The following is a 20,986-nucleotide window of genomic DNA, read 5'->3' as shown; positions in this document are numbered from 1 at the left end:
TTTCAAATCCGTCCATGGCTTCATCCCTCCCTATCTCTCCAGCCCCGCAACCCTCCAAGATATCTGTGCTCATCTAATTTTGGCCTGTTGAGCATCCCTGATTTTAATTGCTCCACCATTGGTGGCTGCACCTTCAGTTGCCTAGGTCCTAAACTCCGGAATACCCTCTCTATGCCTCTGCAAATCTCTACCTAACTTTCTTCTATTAAGACTCTCCTTAAAACTTACCTCTTTGCACAGGCTTTTGGTCATCAGACCTAATATTTCCTTCCATGGCTCGATTTTGTAATGCTGCTGTGAAACAGTTTGGGACGTTTTATTATGTTAAAGGTGCTATATAAATATAAGTTGTTGTTGCTGCATCATTTGAATATTCTCTGTTAAGCTTTGCCTGTCTTAGAATCTTAGAATGATACGTCACAGAAGGAGGCCATTCAGCTCATTGTGACTGTGCCGACTCTTTGGTCGCGCTATCCAATTCATCCCACTCCCCCGCTCTTTCCCCAGAGCCCTGTAATTTTTTTCCCTTTGGTTATTTGTCCGATCCTCTTTTGAATGTTATTACTGAATCTTCTTCCACCACCCTTCCAAGCAGTGCATTCTAGATTACAACAACTCACTCTGTAAGAAACTATTTGCTACTGCTGATATTTTCTTTTGCTGATGGTCAAGTCCCACGGCCAAGGTGGAAAGCAGGAGCCGATCCCTCTCCGGCGTGCAGCAGGTCCCTGGGGCAGCATTGTGCCAGCAACGGCTAATTAAGAGGCCACCGCCGGGGCCGTCATCCAGGTAAAGATGGCAGCCCTCCCCCTAAGAGCTACCGGCCCAATCAGAGGGCCCGCAGCATGTCAACCTCAGCAGTGCCACTGCTAGCAGTGGCCATTGCTGAGGCTGCATCACCAGGGAGAGAGCACCTAAATGGCGAGGTGCCTTCAAAGAGTGCTGAGTTTTGTTGAGCCAGGCAGGTCCCAGTGATCAGTGAGGGGGGGGTGTAGTCTTGGTGCACTGGTGGCACCATTGCCACTGAGCTCCCCTCTGTGGGCCATGGAGCACCCATCAAGGAACACCACCCAGTGGAAGGCCACTAGGGTTTACCTTGCAGTGCCCCACGTGGCAGCAGGCAAAATGTTCACAGTGGCAGGAAGTGGCCCTTAATTGACCACTTAAGTGGCTCAATTGGCCACTCTGTGTGCGGCTGTGCCACCAAGTTTCCTGGCGCTGGTAATATGCCATGGCATGGGAAAATATCAGGCTCCCCTCCCAACGCTTTCCCCCACCAAATTGCCAGCGTTGCCGCCTCCCAGCCTGTTTCCAATGGGCAAGAAAAATTCAGCCACTCATGTCACCTCTGGTTCTTTTGCTAATCACTTTAAATCTGTGTCCTCTGGTTAATGACCCTTCTGCCACTGGGAACAGTTTCCCCTTATTTGCTCTATCAAAACCATCCCTGATTTTGAACACCTCTTAAACCTTTTTGCTCTAAGGAGTTGTCTATTTTGATCAATTTTTCTCTCCTCCTCCTGAGCGCACTGGCCCATGCTGGCTACAGTTTCAAGAGTACCTCACCAAAGTAACTATTTTTCACATGTGAATTAAGACACTGATGGCTGAATTCATAGGCCCCAATGGGTGGCGGGCACGAAGTGCCAGTTCCCCAGCTCCATCCCACCCCGGAGCTATTTCCCTGGAGGCAGGCAGGTTGTTAGTTGAGCCAGTTAAAGGCCTATTACCAGAGGCCGACTGGTTCCCGAGGCACTGGGGAACAACGTAGCTGCCTGCAGGCGGCCTCCTGGCAGCAGAGTGAGGAGTCGGTTCTCCAAGCAGGCTTAGAGGCCCTTCCTGCCTGCCTTTAGCTGTAGCCGCATACCATCCAGTGGAAGGAATTCCCCACCCCCACCCCCCTCTCCCATCCCTACAATGGTGGCCTGGTTGCTGAGGCCATTTTTTAATTTAAGGTTACAAAAGTTGGAGAGAGGGCATCTCAAAATGGAGGCTTCCTCCCTCTCACTACCTGCAAAGGCAGCCTGCTGCTTCTTCAGTGCTGGAGGGCCAGCCTCGAGAGCACCTTAATTGGATGACGAGCCTGCCCTCTGGCCACTAATTGGCCCAGCCGAGTGACTGCTTCCCTCACAGTGCAGGCTTCTGGCCTTGATTTGACCATGATGGCAGAGTTCTGAAGCCTGCAGGGAAAATCATACCCTGAGTGTTAGTAGGCTAATTGACTATGTGGGCCTCAGTCTGATCCTGTTCTCACTCAACGTCCACACACATATACTCTTACAGGAGATACCAGATAACAATCAGAAGCAGGCTGACCTTTTTGCAAATTCTTAAACCTGGAATACTGAGGCCAACTGAAGTGCCTGTATTACTGTAGCAGCTGAAACTAGCTATCTCTGGCCAGGCTTGGTACCATATCAGCCTCAACAAGTTTCAAACTCACATTCACTGACGACACCTAGCTCCAATTCACCACCAACCTCGCTCCTCTCCACTGTCTCCAAATTGTTAGATTGCTTCTCCGACATTCAGTACTGAATGAGCAGAAATTTCCTCCAGCTAAATATTGCAAAAGTTAAAGCCATTGTCTTTGATCCCCACCACAAACTCCTCTCCTTGGCCACCAACTCTATCCCTCTGGCAACCATCTGAAACGGAACCAGATTGTTAGCAACCTTGGTGTTATATTTGATCCCGTGATGAGCTTACGACCACATATCCATGCCATCATTGAGCCCACCTACTTCTACCTCCATACCATCACCCAACACCACCCCTGCTTCAGCACATCTGCTGCTGAAACCTTCATCCACAACATCCAAAATTCTCCTGCCTGTGTCCTAACTCACATCGTCCCATTCCTTCATCACCCCTGTGTTCACTGATCTACATTGGCTCCTGGATGAGCAATGCCTCGATTTTTAATTTCTTTATTTTCCAATCCCTCCATGGCCTCACCCCTCCCTATCTCTGTAATCTCCTCCAGCCCCACAATCCTCCAAGATGTCTGTGCTCATCTAATTCTGGACTCTTGAGCATTCCCAATTCTAATCACTCCACAGCTGGTAATCATGTCTTCAGCTGCCAAGGCTCTTAGCTGTGGAATTCCCTCCCTGAACCTCCCCATCCATCTACCTCGATTTCTTCCTTTAAGATGCTCCTTAAAACCTACCACTTTGACCAGACTTTTTGCCATTTGTCCTAATATTTCCTTATGTGACTCAGGGTCAAATTTTGCTTTATAATGCTCCTGAGAAGCTCCTTAGGATCGGGATTTTATGTCTTATTACATTAAAGACACTACATAAATACAAGTTGTTCAGGTCTGAAGATGAAAGGACTGCGCTCTACCTCACTGATTATCTTGTAAATGCAAGTTATTGTTGTTGTCTCCATCTTTCCTTCTAAACTCTGAATATGTCTTTTTCCTGTAATTTACCTCTATCCCACAACAAAAACAATTGCATCTATATACTACCTTTAACATAGTGAAATGTCCCAAGGTACTTCATATAAGAAGCTTTATCAAAAGATACTTGATGCCAAGCCACATAAGAAGATACTAGGACAGATGGTTAGAGAGATAGTTTTAAAGAAGCATCTTAAAGGAGGAAAGAAAGGCAGAGAAGTTTAGTGAGGGAATTCCAGAGCTTAGGGCCGAGGCACCTGAAGGCATGGCTATAAATAGTGGAGCGATGAAAATTGAATATGCTCAAGCAGCCAGAATTGGAGGAGCACAGAGATCTGGGAGGGTAGCAAGGGTTGAGGAAGTTACAGTGATAGGCAGACCCTTATAACCAGCCCTTAGATGTGAGCAAAAATGCTCATCGCGATATACGGGGCCTCGGCTCCCTGCATCCCTGACAGGCCCATCAAAATGAAGAACTCAGCAAGATGCGTGGGATGATGGCACAACCTACTGAAGCACCAACCGACTGCTGCACAGAGCAACAGACTGGATTCACATCTATGGTCCTTCATTGTTGTTTTGAATCACAGCCCAGTAACTCTGAAGAAGCAAAGAGCAGAGGGGAGGCTGTACCCACACAGACAGATATAAAATGAGGGTTTATTTCCTGGGGGTTGTTGGAACAATTGGGAAAGAAAAGGAGAAAATAACTTGGAAAGAAAGGTTGAGTATTACACAAACCAAACCAAAGGATCACACTATGTGGTGAGTCATAGCCATGAGCTCAGACTGTTCAAGAATGGCTGTTCTTACTTACAGGTTTATAAATAATTCCTCAAGATAATAGGGTTCACTGGCATTTATTGGCTTTCATAGGAAGTAAGTATACAATGATAACTATTATTATCAATAATTACACATATACGATGATAACTATTATTAATAATTACACATGTAGTTAAGGTCACACTTATGATAAAATGAATTACTGGAGAATTCACACATTACACTTCTTGAGTTCTTTTCTTTAAAGCTTAGCAGAGACAGCTCAGTTAGAGACAATCTTGATGGAAAATGCATTTAACCAGCTAAAGTTTGCTTAAAGCACACATTACAACCCTTTTGTGTGATGTTGCCATAAAGAAATGATACTGGCATTATTTTTATCTACTCCCTCTCCAAATAAAATAAAAGCTAATCAAACGCACCTCCATGAAGACAGTACCCTGTGATTTGCACACAATTCAAATTATCCTGTCACAGAAGAGATAAAGAAAATGTTGATCTTCACCATGTGGGCAATAATCTGGCAGAGGAGCTCTCCCCTCATTATAGAAACCAATTTTCATTCCATTGAAATCAATGAAAACCAAGCAGGTTGTACACCGGATGGACAATCCACTCCACCAGGTTACTGCAGATATGACAAAGACTGAAATTTATCTTGGAATCTCCTGCAAACAATTTACACAAGATAAGATCAGCAACAGCCTATAACACTAATGATGAAAAATATTCCCAAGAAACAGGCAGAAATAGGCAGAGAAAAATTAAAAAAGCATGTTCACCATCATTATTTGAAATCAATTTTTGAAGAAGCTGACACTCTCTACAGGAAATAAGCACAGCAATTCCATAATGAATGTTATTGTATTGTCTAAAGGTTCCTTCAGATGTGAAGTCAGTTGAAATCACAGCTCAACCCAATGCATAATTCCTGGTGTTGAAATGGGGGAGTGGCTTTAAATCACAGAGCAACTGAGACTGCTGTTAATACTGAGTGTAAAATCTTTGATGCTGGGATGGAGGAGATGCATTGATTCATTGCTGACTGCAGTTGTGTCTCTTTCAGCTGCAGCCTTCCATCAACTAGCAAACCAACATCTCATTAATCATTCAGATTAGCGATCCAATGCCATAGTGTTCAGTACTTATTATTCATAATCATATAAAGCCGATATGTTTTATGCTGTATCAGCTTTAAGTGAAGTGGTATGTTGAAGTGATTTGTAATGTAAAACAATGTGACCCAGTCTCTTCTGAATGATCCTTTAGATCTTCTGATTTGTGAATAATTCCTCAGTTTAGTACAATCCACCTTCATGCCAACTTCTCTGTTTGTTGTCAGGATGATGAAGCAGAGAGTTTATGCTCCTGATGCCATCCTGCTGAGAGATCCTTGTTACAGCCATCTTCCCATTCTTACCTTCCTTTCATGGCCTGTTAAACACACTTATCAGTATGTTGGATTATTGGTGAACCAGTGTAATCCGTGGCTGCTGTACTCCACATTCTTTCGAATCAGCAGGTAGCCAAGATGGCTTTGACTTTTTTTTAGAAGAACTCTCTTCATTGCTAATAGGTGATAATCTGGAAATGTTCCATTCATTTGTATTGTACAGTAGTGGATTGACAGCCAATGGACTGATGCTAAATCTCAACCTCAAGCTTCTAGTCTTCATTGGTTGAACTCTGGTCAATTCTTGGCCCAAGCTAGATGTGCAGTAGGCAGCAATGATGTACTTTTTATTATTTGTTCATGGGATGTGGGCATCACTGGCTAGGCCAGCATTTATTGCCCATCCCTAAGATGGTGGTGGTGAGCTGCCTTCTTGAACCGCTACAGTTCATGTGGGATAGGAAGGGAGTTCCAGGATTTTGACCCATGACAGTGAAGGAACGGCGATATAGTTCCAAGTTACGATGGTGTGTGGCTTGGAGGGGAACTTGCAGATGGTGGTGTTCCCATGCAACTGCCGCCCTTGTCCTTCTAGGTGGTAAAGGTCACAGGTTTGCAAGGTGCTGTCTAAGGAGCCTTGGTGTGTTGCTGCAGTGCATCTTGTAGATGGTACAAACTGCTGCAACTGTGCGTCAGTGGTGGAGGGACTGAATGTTTGTGGATGGGGTGCCAATCAAGCGGGGGGCTTTGTCCTGGCTGGTATCGAGCTTCTTGAGTGTGGTTGGAGCTGCACCCATCTAGGCAAGTGGAGAATATTCCATCACACTCCTGACTTGTGCCTTGTAGATGGTGGACAGGTTTTGGGGGGGTCAGGAGGTGAGTTACTTGCCGCAGGATTCCTATCCTCTGACGTGCTCTTGTAGCCACGGTATTTATATAGCTATTCGAGTTCAGATTTTGGTCAATGGTCACCCCCAGGATGTTGATAGTGGGGGATTCAGTGATTGTAATGCCATTGAATGCCAAGGGCAGATGGTTCGATTCTCTCTTGTTGGGGATGGTCATTGCCTGGCACTTGTGTGGCATGAATGTTACTTGCCACTTATCAGCCCAAGCCTGGATATTGTCCAGGTGTTGCTGCATTTCTACACAAAGTGCTTCAACATCTAAGGAGTCATGAATGGTGCTGAACATTGTGCAACCATCAGCGAACAACCCCATTTCTGACCTTGTGATTGAAGGAAGGTCATTGATGAAGCAGCTGAAGATGGTTGGGTTGGGAGATACCCTGAGGAACTCCTGCAGTGATGTCCTGGAGTTGAAATGATTGACCTCCAACAACCATTTTCCTTTGTGCTAGGTATGACTCCAACCAGCGGAGAGTTTTTCCCCTGATTCTCATTAACATCAGTTTTGCTCGGGCTCCTTGCTGCCATACTTGGTCAAAAGCTGCCTTGATGTCAAGGGCAGTCACTCTCACCTCTTGAGTTCAGCTCTATTGTCCATGTTTGAACCAAGGCTGTAATGGGGCTAGGTGCTGAGTGGCCTTGGTGGAACCCAAACTTAGCGGCACTGAGCAGGTTATTGCTAAGCAAGTGCCGCTTGATGGCACGGTTGATGACACCTTCCATCACTTTACTGATGATTGCGAGTAGATTGGTGGGGTGGAAATTGGCTGGGTTGGACTTGTCCTGATTTTTTCTGTACAGGACATACCTGGGCAATTTTCCACACTGCCGGGTAGATGCCAGTGTTGTTGCTGTACTGGAACAGTTAGGCTCAGGGTGCGGCAAGTTCTGGAGCACAGGTCTTCAATACTATTGCCGGAATGTTGTCAGGGCCCATAGCCTTATCCAGTACCTTCAGTCATTTCTTGATATCATGCGGAGTGAATCTCGAAGAGTGACTGAAGACTGGCATCTGTGATGCTGGGAACTTCAGGAGGGGGCCAAGATGGATCATCCACTTGGCACTTCTGGCTGAAGATTTCACCAAATGCTTCAGCCTTGTCTTTTGCAGTGATGTGCTGAGCTCCCCCATCATTTAGGACAGCGATATTTGTGGAGCCACCTCCTCCTGTTAGTTGTTTAATTGTCCAGCACCATTCATGAGTGGATGTGGCAGGACTACAGAGCTTAGATCTGATCCATTGGTTATGGGATGGCTTATCTCTGTCTATTGTATGCTGCCTACGCTGTTTGGCACGCAGGTAGTCCTGGGTTGTAGCTTCACCAGGTTGACACCTCATTTTGAGGTATGCCCTCCTGCACTCTTCATTGAACCAGGGTTGGTCCCCCAGCTTGATGGTGCTGGTAGAGTGGGGGATATGCCAGGCCATGAGGTTACAGATTGTGGTTGAGTACAATTCTGCTCCTGCCCAGTTTGCATTGCTAGATCTGTTAGAAATGTATCCCATTAAACACAGTGGTAGTGCCACACAACACGATAGAGGGTGTCCTCAATGTGAAGACAGAACTTTGTCTCCACAAGGGCTGTGTGGTTGTCACTCCTACCAGTACTGTCATGGACAGATGCATCTGCAGTAGGCAGATTGATGAGGACGAGATCAAGTATATTTTCCCCTCTTGTTGGTTCCTTCACCACCTGTTCCAGACCCAGTCTAGCAGCTCTATCCTTTAGGATTCGGCCAGAAGTGGTGCTACCGAGCCTCTCATGGTGATGGACATTGAAGTCCCCCACCCAGAGTACATTCTGCACCCTTTCCACCCTCAGTGCTTCTCAACATGGAGCAGTACTGATTCATTAGAGCTGGGAGTTGGGGGTGCAGGCAGGGAGGGTGAAGGTGGTGATCAGCAGGCGGTTTCCTTACCCATGTTTGGTCTGATGTCACGGACTCCAAGGGCACCTCTCTCCCCACTGTATACCACAATGCTGCCAGCGGGACAGGACATAGCTGGGGATGGTGATTTCTGAGATGTTGTCTGTCAGGTATGATTCTGTGAGTATGACTATGTCAGGCTGTTGCTTGACTAGTCTGTAGGACAGCTCTGCCAACTTTGGCACAAGCCCCCAGATGTTAGTCAGGAGGATTAACCATTTTCATTTCCAGTGCCTAGGTTGATGCCAGTTGGTCTGTCCAGTTTTATTCCCTATTGACGTCATAGAGGTTCGATACAACTGAGTGGCTTTCTCGACCATTTCAGAGGGCATTGCTGTAGGTCTGTTCAGCGAGCAGATCTTGGTAATTTTCCTCCCTGTCGGCCAGGAGATTTCCTTCCCTCAAGGAAGGTTGGTGAACCAGATGGCTTTTTAACCACAATCAACAATGGCCTCATAAGCCATCATTAGACTAGCTTTTAATTCTTGATTTATTAATTGAAATCAAATTCCACCTTCTGCTGTGGTGGGATTTGAACCCATGTACCCAGAACAATACCTTGGGTTACTAGTTCAATGACAATACCACTACACCAGCACCTCCCCTTAATTGGAGTCAGGGAGGAAAATTACCAAGACCTGCTCCCTCAGCAGAATCAAACTTTCATTCAGCCAATCACCAGACCTCTGATGTAAAGAAATCAATGGCTCAGATTTTGTAGTCAATGGCGCAGTGACAGCCTCACCACGAACCTCAAAGAAAGCTGCCCACAAAGATCTAGGAATCTCTGTGCATGGATTTGACCTTTCCCAATATTAATTTAAATCTTGTGCCAAGTCAAGGCGTCCAACAGCAGTGATGTCCTCAAATAGGGTAAGCAGCCAATCATATTAAAGAATTCTCACACACAGCAAAGCTGATTTTCCTTCTCTTTTTATTAATTTTACAGAGAGTGAAATAAAAATTGGGAAATAAACATGAGAAGCTGAAATATCATGAACAAACTTTTAAAAAATTATATTAGAAAACAATGGAATTTTTTATCATAAGGGAAAAATTTGACATTGCGTAAATATAAAATTAGTTTTCCAGGGCCATGGAGGTTATTAGCAGTAATTACGACTCAATACACCACTAAAAACCCAGTTACAACTCGTTAGCCCACATTTGCTAGGCAATTCAAATTATTTCCTAAAAGGAGATAATTTTCTCCTTAATAACAGGTCAGTGGAGTGTCCATCAAAGATAAAGCTGGTTAACCATCTCATATTAGCAGATTTATAAATCCCCTCAACCTGAGGTTCACTTCAATTACTTTTTACAATGTTAGTGGCTGAAAGTTTACATGGAATTTCCTGATCTGGATGCCTCTTTGCAAAGTTTTTGTTGAACTGGTATCCGTGCAATTTATCATTTGTAGAAAAATCCAATTGATTTTCTGCAGATCAGCAAATGTTTGTTGACTAGCAATCATATTAGGAACAGAGTTAAAGACGTTGCATTTAAAATGACATGTAATTTCTGACCAGGAATAAATTACAAGAAGATTGAAATGCCACTCAGCATAAGGCTGAGTTCACAGACCTAAATTTCAAAGATCATGGAGCCATCTTCAATTCACTTCACATTTGTCATTTTACATATAATTTAAGATAGAATCATTGTTCTTCCAAATGTTTTACATTTTTTAATAGATCCCTGATTGATGATGAACACATAGCACAGTAATTACAGTATAAGCAAATGTAAATTATTAAGTAAGTCACTATGACTGGGAGTTAATAGGAAACTATGGTCACAGTGATTATTTAAGACTGACATTTGCAACATTTCGATTTCAGTAGATACCAATCATTTTCAGCTAAACATGCCACTGGAAATATAAGTGGTGCAAGCAGTCTTAAAGGGGAAAAAAAATTCCGTTAAATACCTATGGCCAAATAAAGTTTCTGCCTTCATTATTTAAAAACAGTTCCCCAGCAACCGTTAACTTAAACAAAGACACCTGCCATGAAATTAGGCTCCATCGCACCCTGTTCTTTGGCACTACAAGTGACCTTTTGCCTCCAAAATGGCATCCACGGCACATGCGCACACTTCTGATGCTAACCGCACCAAATGCCAGTTAGTGCGCACACAGTGAGCATCAGCCAGAAGTATGCAAAGTAGGCAGATTGTGATGTCAATCAGTGTGTAAACTCAATGCTCCAGAGAACTCTCTTAACCTTGCACAGCTGGACAAGCATTCAGCAGCAGCAAGGAACCCCCCCACCAGCACTATTTAAAGGGATAATCAACTACTTTCAAGTCAGTTGTTGATTGATTTCTATTAGCTCTTGCTGTGAATCTATAAGTTTTTGGTGGTTTCCAGGGTTGTTTAAAATTGCTGAAGTCTACAGGGAGTGGAGAGGCAAGTGCTGAAGGATTTTGTCCTGATTTTAAGGATTCTACACAAGCCACTTGCTCCCAGATTGGGTACAGTAGATTGCATTCCCTTTTGCCAACAGCATGACAGGGAGAATGCGCAAAGGTGAGACGGACCAGGACAAGCAGCTGGAAGAGGGAGGAGAAACAAAGGGAGAAGGGCTTTCAGCAGGAGGCCATATCCACCCAAGGTGTTCAGAGTGCAATTCTACAACCTGAACCTTAGTGAAAAACCATGTGTCAGATGCCTGAACTTCAGTAAGGACGTCCTCACTGAAATCTGCCAACTGCTGCAGCCATAACTGCAACCTCAGGGCAGGGCAAAGACCGCTTTGTGAGTGCCTGTGAAGTTAACCGTGGCAATGATCTTTTGTGTGCCGGGCTCCTTCCAGCCTGGAACAAGTGACATTTGCAACATCTCCCAGATTGCCATCGACTGTTATGTAAGGCAGGTCATTGAAACTCTCTATTCAAAGAGAGCTGAATGCATTTCATTCTCTCTTATCAGAAAGAAGCTGGCAGACTGGACATGCAGTTTTGCAAGGATTGCAGGTTTCCCCATGGTGCATGGTTTCATTGGCATCATGCACATTGCTTTGCAGGTGCCGTATGTCAACCCTAAGATGTACCACATCCAAAACTTGCTCAACTTCCAACTGGTACACAGTGCATCATGTTGCTCATTGCGTGATATCCTTACAGCAGTCATGAAGCTTTCATTCCAAGGCAGTCCATGTGCCATTTAAATTTGAACCACCACAACAAACCAGAGAGTGGCTACCGGGCAACTACAGCTATCCTTTGGTGATATGACTCCAGTGTGCAACCTGTGTACACACGGGCAGCATGAAAATAATGAAAGCAATTCTGCCCCTTGAAATGTGATAGAGTGGACCATTGATTGCTTAAACAATGCTTCCACTGCCTGGACAGCTCTGGAGGAGCCCTGCATTACTTGGCAGAGTCAGTATCAAGATTCATGGTGGTCTGCTATATGCTGCACAACCTCACCATCATGAGGGCATAGACCTTGCCACCAGCTATATGGAGACCAGCTGAGAAGAACAAGAAAGAGGAGGAAAGGAGGAGGTAACAAACACAGCCCCTTTCTGACAGAGCTGTTCATGATTGGCCCATTCACCTGCAATACCAGTAAATGCAACCCCAATTCCCCATTCACCAACAGACCCACACCTTCCCTTCCCTTGTTACTGACATCACAGCGTCAGCTTGGCCACAATGCATAAGTAAAAGACAACTCAAAATAAACATTCCAAGCAGAATTTATAAATAAAGCCATGTCATATTATAGTCAAATATCAACTAATTACCCTTGTGCATTCCTTTAGTGCCTGTCTTCTATGTGTCTTTGATTGTCCTAATGCTCCTTTGCAGTGCTACCCCAGTGGCTGCAGCATAGCTGGTGGAAGGTTGCTGACCTTCTGGGAGAGGCTGAGCAGCAAGTTGCTTGTCTGGAGAATGATCCGAAGACAACTCAAGGCAAAGAGAATCAAATGTCTACAAGAATTAACTTCAAAATCCATTTTACTTCGGGGGAGACTGCGGATGGCCTTGCAGGATGCTCTTGTGCAGCTCTGGGCCTAGGAGGGCAACCTTTGGATTGAACTACCTTGGCAAGGGTGACAGTAGTCTGGGCTAGCTGGCTAACAGGCATCAGCACGGGCACTGGCAGAGTGACAGTGGTGGGAGATCACATCCTGTTATCCAGAGAGAGGAAAGCAGGTTCATGCTCCACCCAGCCACTGCCACTCCCCAGGACAGCATCTCAGCAATCCTATTAATCTGTCGAACGGCAGATTGCTGGACTGTTGTGAGACCCTGCAAGTGCCTGTGAATGCTGGTATCTGCAGCTATGATGGGAGCAATCTGAGCTTGTGTGGCAGCAAGCTGACATCGCATGATTTCAGTCTGAGCTTCCACTGCAGCACTCAGATGTTGTGTTGCTCCTGCTTGTGCTGCAATGCAATTCAAGACATCAGCCATCAGACACTGCTTCATGGTTGGTTCGCAAATGATCTCATGGAGTTGACCACCACTTCCATGCTGAAAAGGATGGGCTCCAAGCCCTGCACAAAGCTTTGTGCCAAGTTAGTGCTGGACTCCGCCATTCTCTTTGACATTGACCGCTGGCCTGACAAAGCACCAAGCATTTCAGTGTGCATACCCATCAACCTTCTTCTATGGGCTGCCACATTAAAGTCTTCATCTGAGTCCTCGGCAGCAGAACTCATGTGAAACCTCACCCTCCAGGAACCACTCACCTGTGCTACCCTTGTCCCGTGCCCTGGCTGCAAGCCACTCGTGCCCAGTGTTTCTCCACGTGCAGGTCACATCTCTCAACTATTCTGTAAAGTATGCACAGTGTCAGTATCTCAGCTGGCGGCTGCAAGTTAAGAGCGATTAACAGTGTTTCTTCTTCATCGCTGTCTTCCTGCTCTTCCACATCTTGCTGCTCCATAACTGCCTGGCCAAGTTGCAACTCCTGTGTCTCTGAAAGGAGAAAGACAGAAGGGCACAGTTGTGATAAGGGGAGGGGCAGAAAGCAAGTGCATACTTACACCCTCTGCAGCTTGTAAGTGAGAGGAGATTGTGGGATATGGGGGAAGTGGGATATGAGAAAGAATTTCAGTATGACCATACCGTGATCTTTGCTGTTTTCAGCCCCGCCACTGACCACGGCCTCAGTCGTGGTTGCTCCACTGATGGTGAACACTGTCTCTTCCATGGGGGTTAAGAGCCGTTTAGCCCATTTTGCCTCTGGTAATGCACCACCTTGTCCTGCAAGAGACAAGGAACTGTCAGTGTGTTGCAATATATTTGGGTAATGTGGCTGTCATGGTTGAATAGCTGGCAGTGTGTACAAGTGTGAGATGTGGATGTGAGGCTTGCAGCAATACAAAGTGGGTGAGGTGAATCATATGAATGTTAGGTATGAATCATGAGATTGTTGGTAGGTGAGTGATGGGGCTGTGGTGAATGGAGCAGTGTGTGATGCTCGTGGCACAGTTGGTGGGACATGGTCATTGAAGATACATTTACTTGTCTTGAACATTTGTCTGAGGTCATTGAACTTCTTGCAGTACTACATCTAGATCCTTGTGGCTAGACTCCTGGCATTGACCACCCCAACTATCTGGTCCCACTGTCTTTGCAAAGTTTGTCTGGAGGGCCTCCAGACTCCCTGTGGATACATGATCTCATTCCTGCTCTGGGAAAATAAAAAAAGGGATACACTATACCAACCTGACTCCAACTTGCCTAATTCCAGAGGAGGAACAAGGGATGGGCAACCAATCTGCTCTCAGGACGTGGGTTGGTCACTGAAATATTTTAAGGAGACTATGAGGCTCCGTTTTAACTCGAGCTGTAGGCTTGGATTCCCCTCACCCCCAGGATGTCTGGTTAATCACATTCAACCTCCCCACCCCTTCAATATCCCATTCCCCTCACCCCCTGCAAAGCCTGATTCCCCTCACCCCCCCCCTCCAAATCTCCAATCTCATTACCCCAACCCCACCACATCTGATTCCCCTCACCACCCTCCCATGTCCAGTTCCCCTCACCCCCATGTCCAATTCCTCTCAACCCCTCCCCACAATGTCCATTTCCCCTCACCCCCCCCCCCAATATTCATTTCCCTCACCCCTCCCCAATGTCCAATTCCCCTCATTATAACCCCCCCCCCCCCCACTATGTCTGATTCCCCTCACCCCCCCCCCCCCCCCCCCCGGAATATCCATTTCCCCTCTCCATGCGCAATATTTAATTCCCTTTATCTCCCTCCACCCCTCCCACAACAATGTCCAATTCCCTGTCAATCTGTTTCACTGTTAGGTGGGAAACCTGTTGAAAGTTAACGTAAAATAGGCCCTGCAGGAAACCCTTACTTCCTGGTTTCTTGATCAAAATCTTACATCATTCCCCCTCACCCATAACCCCACCACTCTTTTCTCGGCTCTGCTTTATTATCAGACGCAATATGTTAGATTAATGGAAAAAGCATATTGACTGATATGTTAATATTTTAATGAGCCCTTGATCTATAACCATGAAATCCTTTTATTTGGTGATTTAATTCACACAATAGTGCTTTGGGAAAGGTAACACAATTTGATTTTGATGATTATGCATTGAAATAATGATCTACTAGTTTTGATCTTTAGAATTATTTGTTCATAATGCTGTAACATATGAAAATGATTCTGTGCATTGATGATGGTTTCTCAAATAATATTTAGGACATGCTACAAAGCTTTGCTACTATCGCTTACTTTGCACTGTCACACACACACTGCTGAAAAGATGAGCGAACTGCTGCAGTCTAAGCTAACATGATGTGCTTTCTGTAGAGCTTTTCCTTATGAACACCTGCTAAAAGGATATTTCAATTATTTAATCAGACTCCCCTGATAGTTCAGTGAAAGTCATTGAGCTCTAGAGATCAACAAGGTCCTAGGTTCAATCTATACCAAGTTACAAAGATACAAAATTGATGGGCAGGAAAAGCCTGTCCCACACCTCAAGACATCAGAAAAATCATGACCAGATACCTTCTTCCTCCCTCCCTCTCACCACCCACCCTCCAGCAGCCGTGTAGTTTTCTGGGAGAGGCAAAATACCGGAGGGAAAATCCTTGGGCCAATAAGGGATAAAATACTCTGTAAAATTTAACTCTGACCGCCCTGGGCTACTTGCATGTGATCAAAATCAGGCCAGGCAATCACATGGACAAAATGTTACCTGTTGTTATGATCCCAGTGGAGACCGCCAACCAACCAAAAAAGTTGAATCCACCAATTGACCCCAATTTAAGAAACAAAAACCAGACAAGATTTTACTTTTATAAATTTTACTTTTGCACTCAAACCAAAATCAACATAAATTAAACATGAACTAACAGTTAAACCACAATCGATGTATATATATCTTAAAGGTTACATGTTAATTATCAGAGGCAACAAGGATGTATCTCACATTTTGGCAGTCCTATCAGGAAGGTGACACCGAAACATCACAAAGTTCTTCAGGTCTTTGAATTTTTCAAGTAGATCTCCAGATTCCCTTCTCCCAAATTGCAGATACTGGTTTCCATTTGATGGCAGTTTCTTTGCAATCCGAACCCCACTGATACCATCTCCACCAAAACTGCACACCCTTCTGGAATTTCTGTGGTTTTGCTCACAATGGTCTTGGTAGTGTAGCTTCACTCGCACCTTACATAACTCTTTAAAACACCAAAAATAACAGTCGCAACGTGAACCTTCCAAGGGTCAGCTCCCAGATAACAGGTTCCAATTCAAAGAGCTTGCCTTTTTTTCTTAAAATCAACAGCTCTCAGCAGTTTCAGTTCTGTAGCTCTTGGAAACTTTTAAAAACAACACTTAGTTTTGCAGCTAGCTTTCAGCCTCCAGAGTCTTCTTGTGAAAATTGAAACCTAAGCTCCAATCATATGTCTCTGGTAAAAAAAAAGATTGTTTTGTTAACCTGATTCTGAGCTTACAGAACCATGAAGCCTTTAGTTTCATTTTCAAACCAGAGTCTGTCTCAAAAAAACATTCTTTGAATCCAAAGTGACAGCACCCAATAGGTCAGCTTCACGGAACAGAGTCCACACACGCGGACTCCATCAAACTGTAAAGACACTTACCTTCTATATGATGAGACCTCTGCCCCAGTAAGAACTTGAACTGATCCAGCTCCCTCTTGAAGGCATGAGAGAGTCTGTACCCATCACACCAGATGGAAACACATTCCAGAGGCCCACTACGCTCTGGGAAAAGAAGAACCACCAACTATTCAGTCTATTTCTACACTTGCATAGTTTAAACAAATTTAAACAAGTTAGTTTACCATAGTCCAAATGTTGTAGGTACTCCCACAGTGGTATTAGCCAGACATTTCCAGGTTTTTGGCCCAATGAGTGAAGTCAAAATGTTTCCAAGTCAGGATGGTGTTAACTTGGAGGGCAATCTGCAGATGGTGGTCTTCCCATAGGCCTGCTGTCTTTGTCCTTTGAGGCAGTAGAGGTTGCGGGTTGGAAGGTGCTATTGAAAAAGCCTTGATGAGTTGCTGCAGTGCATCTCGTAGATGGTACACACTGCTGCCACAGTGTGCCATTGGTGGAGAAAGTAAATGTTTAAAGTGGTAGATGGGGTATTGATCAAGCAGGTTGTTTGCCCCAGATGGTACCAAGCATCTTGAGTGTTGTTGGAGCTGCACTCATCCGGACAAGTGGGGAGTATTCCATCACACTTCTGATTTGTGCCTTGTAGATGGTGGGCAGGCCTTAGGAAGTCAGGAGGTGAGTCACTGTCCGCAGAATATCAAACCTTTGACCTGCCAGTTCCCTCTTTGTCCACGTTCCTGAAGACAAGGACGATAAGGATGTGCTGGAACTCGTACAATTGCTGTTGGTACAAAGCAAACATGTTTTGGAATTTTTTGACCATTTTTCCATGGAAAGAATGTAGATTAAAAAAAGTGTTGTTTTTGTGTTAGGTTTTTAAAGCAAAGTGTATTCACATGTGTTTTTTAAAAAGCCACTGAGAAGATAGGTGGTTAAAATGCTAATGAGGTAAGTTTTGACATCGTTCCTCCATAGACTGTAAATAATCAACAATTTACTAGCCTGTTTCAGCAATTAAAAACCTCATGCGCATTGGATAGGGAAGTGTTCTAATCCCTTTAGGTTGTGAAAAGAAAGAATATTTTAAAAAGTAGAGACAGAAACACAGGCAGTCAACCAGGTCCAGAAAAGACTGAAATTTGTCATGGTTTTAAAGCATAACAGTGCAAGCTTTGGTCAGTATCAGAAATTCTCAATCTGGAGATTGGTGGAACCCACTGAGAAACAGCAGAAATAGTTAAATGTGTCCATTTGTGCCATTTCTCTAAGGTTTCTGCCAATCTTCCACTGAAGTTATGGTGGGAAATCAGGAGAACCCTTTGGAAGTTCTCCTCCATTTTGTTTACATCAGGTAAGGCAACCACTGATGGTTAAGGATAAAATGTCATTATTTTGTATTATGAGGCAACGAAAAGTTGTACTTTGGGAATCCAATCATAACTGTCGCTCAATATGTTCACTTGCTATGAAATGATGCAGATTAATGATTCACATCTGGCCTCAATGTATCAGGTGTTTTCTGTTTTCCGTCAAAAAGATTGAAGATGAAAATGTATGTTGGGTAACCTGTTCAGATCACAAAGGGTTACTTATGTCACATTACCAGATTGTTGGATCTTGGACAGTATGAGCATACTCTTAAGCATAAGACAAGCAGTCTACATACAGGAATAACTAGCGCCACTGTATTTGAAGGAATATCTAAGGCAAGACTCTTAATTCATAACAGAAGCCTTTGAACTAGTGTAAAACTTCCCAATTTTTCCTCCACCGTGTTTTTATTTTGTATTCGCATAATAAGCAGTCCCCCTGGAATGTAGCCGAAAATTACCATTTCACTCATGTTATGAAGCGATTATTTCTTGTGCAAATTCAGGTTTGCTTTCTCTATCTATCTTTATATTCCTTATGTTTTCAATGCTTCTGTCACTGGAGGATTTGTTGATTCAGCTCCTGAGCAAATGGGAGCCTGAGGAAATCTGATTTGAGATACGAAATCTCAAATCACTGCCAGCTTGCACAGATATTGCAAAGGTGTTCTCTGTAATCTATTCTTTATCTTTCTTTCAGGAATCATGGCTGGTTCAAATAGATCAGGAGACCTTAGGGATGCCCAGAAGTCTATTCCAGTTGGTACAATCATGGCAATCGCAACAACGTCTGCTGTCTGTATCCTTTTTCCTCTTAATACAGAGCTTAGCCAACCTGCTCCTAATAAGATAATTAAGTGATAACTTACATTGCTGCAGTGTACAAAGCATTAAATGGTTCCCACATGGTTATTAGGCTCAGGAGCTGACAAGTGAGGATTTTAATAAGTATGTATAGAGGCTGCTTAATGGTAGGAATATTAAATTAATTAGAGTTATGACTGGGGTAAAAAGAAATACTCTGAAATGGACATTATAAATTATTGTTTCACTTATCCTGGATGAGATTTAACACAGATCTTTCTACTGATGTATTCTTGTAAATACAGTAGTAATATTTTAAATATCTGCATTGCATTCCCATGACCAGCCATTCCGCAAACTGACAAGCATCCAAAATGGCACTGCAGTGCCAAGCTAACTGTGGGTCCACAGGTTTCCTGGACTTCCTGGAACTTTCGAGAGAAAGCAAGGTGAGAACAAGGCACCAACTGGGTGGTTGAAGGCATGACAGGAAAGTCTGGCAATTAGTACTGAAACCTCATAGTTGCCTTCTTGCCTGCTTGTGTGAAAGGCTTTGTTTACAGTGCTTGTGCTGAGAGGTTGCTTTCACTGCTTTAGAGGGTTACTTTGACAATTTTGGAAGTTTCTACGTCTGATTTCCACTTTAGAGCTCTTATCTACCAGATCAGTACGGGTACCACTTATGTTATTTTAATTGAACCACAGATGAGGACCAAGATGACCAGAATGACAGAGCTACAGCTCCACAGCAGACAGGGGATGAGAAGAGGGGTGCAGCTCACAGGAGGCAATCACGCAACAGAGGGTGTACAACATGTCAGAACACCATTGTCTCAGGAGGCTCAGGATCTCTCGAGGTGGTGACTGACATTTGCAGCCTGCTGGAACGAGACCTGCTGTCAAGTGGACCTCGAGCGACACTTTACCAGTGACTGTCAAAGTCACCATTGCCCTTAACTTCTTTGCCTCAGGATCCTTCCAGAGCTCTGCAGGACCTTGCAGCCAGTGACATACAAATGGTGAAGAGAACTCACCAATGGCTTGCTTGCAAGGCCAGGCAATTATGTCAACTTTGCCACTGATTATGCCAGTCAGCTCTGGCTGGCTTCCCACAGACGCAAGCCATCATCAACTGCATACATGTGGAAATTAAGGCACCCCAGATCACCCAAAATATTCATCAATCACCGCATCAATGTACAGCTGGTGTGCAACCACAAACGATGTTAACTACCTTCTTCTTCTCTTCTTCTTCTCCTTCGGCCTCCTTGTCTCGTGATACAATGGGTAAGTGCCTGGAGGTGGTCGTTGGTTTGTGGAGCAGCGCCTGGAGTGGCGAGAAAGGCCAATTCTAGAGTGACAGACTCTTCCACAGGCGCTGCAGATAAAAATGGTTGTCAGGGCTGTTACACAGTTGGCTCTCTCCTTGCGCTTCTGTCTTTTTTCCTGCCAACAGCTAAGTCTCTTCGACTCGTCTCTCTTTAGCCCCGCCTTTATGGCTGTCTGCCAGCTCTGGCGATCACTGGCAACTGACTCCCATGACTTGTGATCAGTGTCACAGGACTTCATGTCGCGTTTGCAGACGTCTTTAAAGCAGAGACATGGGCAGCCGGTGGGTCTGATACCAGTGACGAGCTTGCTGTACAATGTGTCCTTGGGGATCCTGCCATCTTCCATGCGGCTCACATGGCCAAGCCATCTCAGGCGCCGCTGGCTTAGTAGGGTGTATATGCTGGGGATGTTGGCCGCCTCGAGGACTTCTGTGTTGGAAATACGGTCCTGCCACCTAATGCCAAGGATTCTTCGGAGGCAGCGAAGATGGAATGAATTGAGACGTCGCTCTTGGCTGACATACATTGTCCAGGCCTCGCTGCCATAGAGCAAGGTACTGAGGACACAGGCTTGAAACACTTGGACTTTTGTGTTCTGTGTCAATGCGCCATTTTTCCACACTCTCTTGGCCAGTCTGGACATGGCAGCAGATGCCTTTCCCATGCGCTTGTTGATTTCTGCATCGAGAGACAGGTTACTGGTGATAGTTGAGCCCAGGTAGGTGAACTCTTGAACCACTTCCAGAGCGTGGTCGCCGATATTGATGGATGGAGCATTTCTGACGTCCTGTCCCATGATGTTCGTTTTCTTGAGGCTGATGGTTAGGCCAAATTTGTTGCAGGCAGCCGCAAGCAAACCTGTCGATGAGATTCTGCAGACACTCTTCAGTGTGAGATGTTAATGCAGCATCGTCAGTAAAGAGGAGTTCCCTGATGAGGACCTTCTGTACTTTGGTCTCCGCTCTAAGTTGGGCAAGATTGAA

General features: G+C 44.8%; 1 protein-coding gene across 8 annotated transcripts in view; it reads left to right on the top strand.

Moving 5' to 3' along the window:
* LOC137378448 (solute carrier family 12 member 5-like) overlaps positions 1 to 20,986 on the top strand; it is a 1,212,460-nt gene that overhangs the window by 1,072,142 nt on the left and 119,332 nt on the right. For all 8 annotated transcript variants that reach the window (XM_068048774.1, XM_068048773.1, XM_068048779.1 and 5 more), the window contains one exon: positions 18,569 to 18,667. In XM_068048774.1, coding sequence (XP_067904875.1) covers positions 18,569 to 18,667 — 99 coding nt within the window. The remainder of the gene's footprint in view (positions 1 to 18,568; positions 18,668 to 20,986) is intronic.

The sequence above is a fragment of the Heterodontus francisci genome, chromosome 16, assembly GCF_036365525.1.
Source record: "Heterodontus francisci isolate sHetFra1 chromosome 16, sHetFra1.hap1, whole genome shotgun sequence".
In the NCBI taxonomy this organism is placed as follows: domain Eukaryota; kingdom Metazoa; phylum Chordata; class Chondrichthyes; order Heterodontiformes; family Heterodontidae; genus Heterodontus; species Heterodontus francisci.
This window is presented reverse-complemented; position numbering and strand designations above follow the sequence as displayed.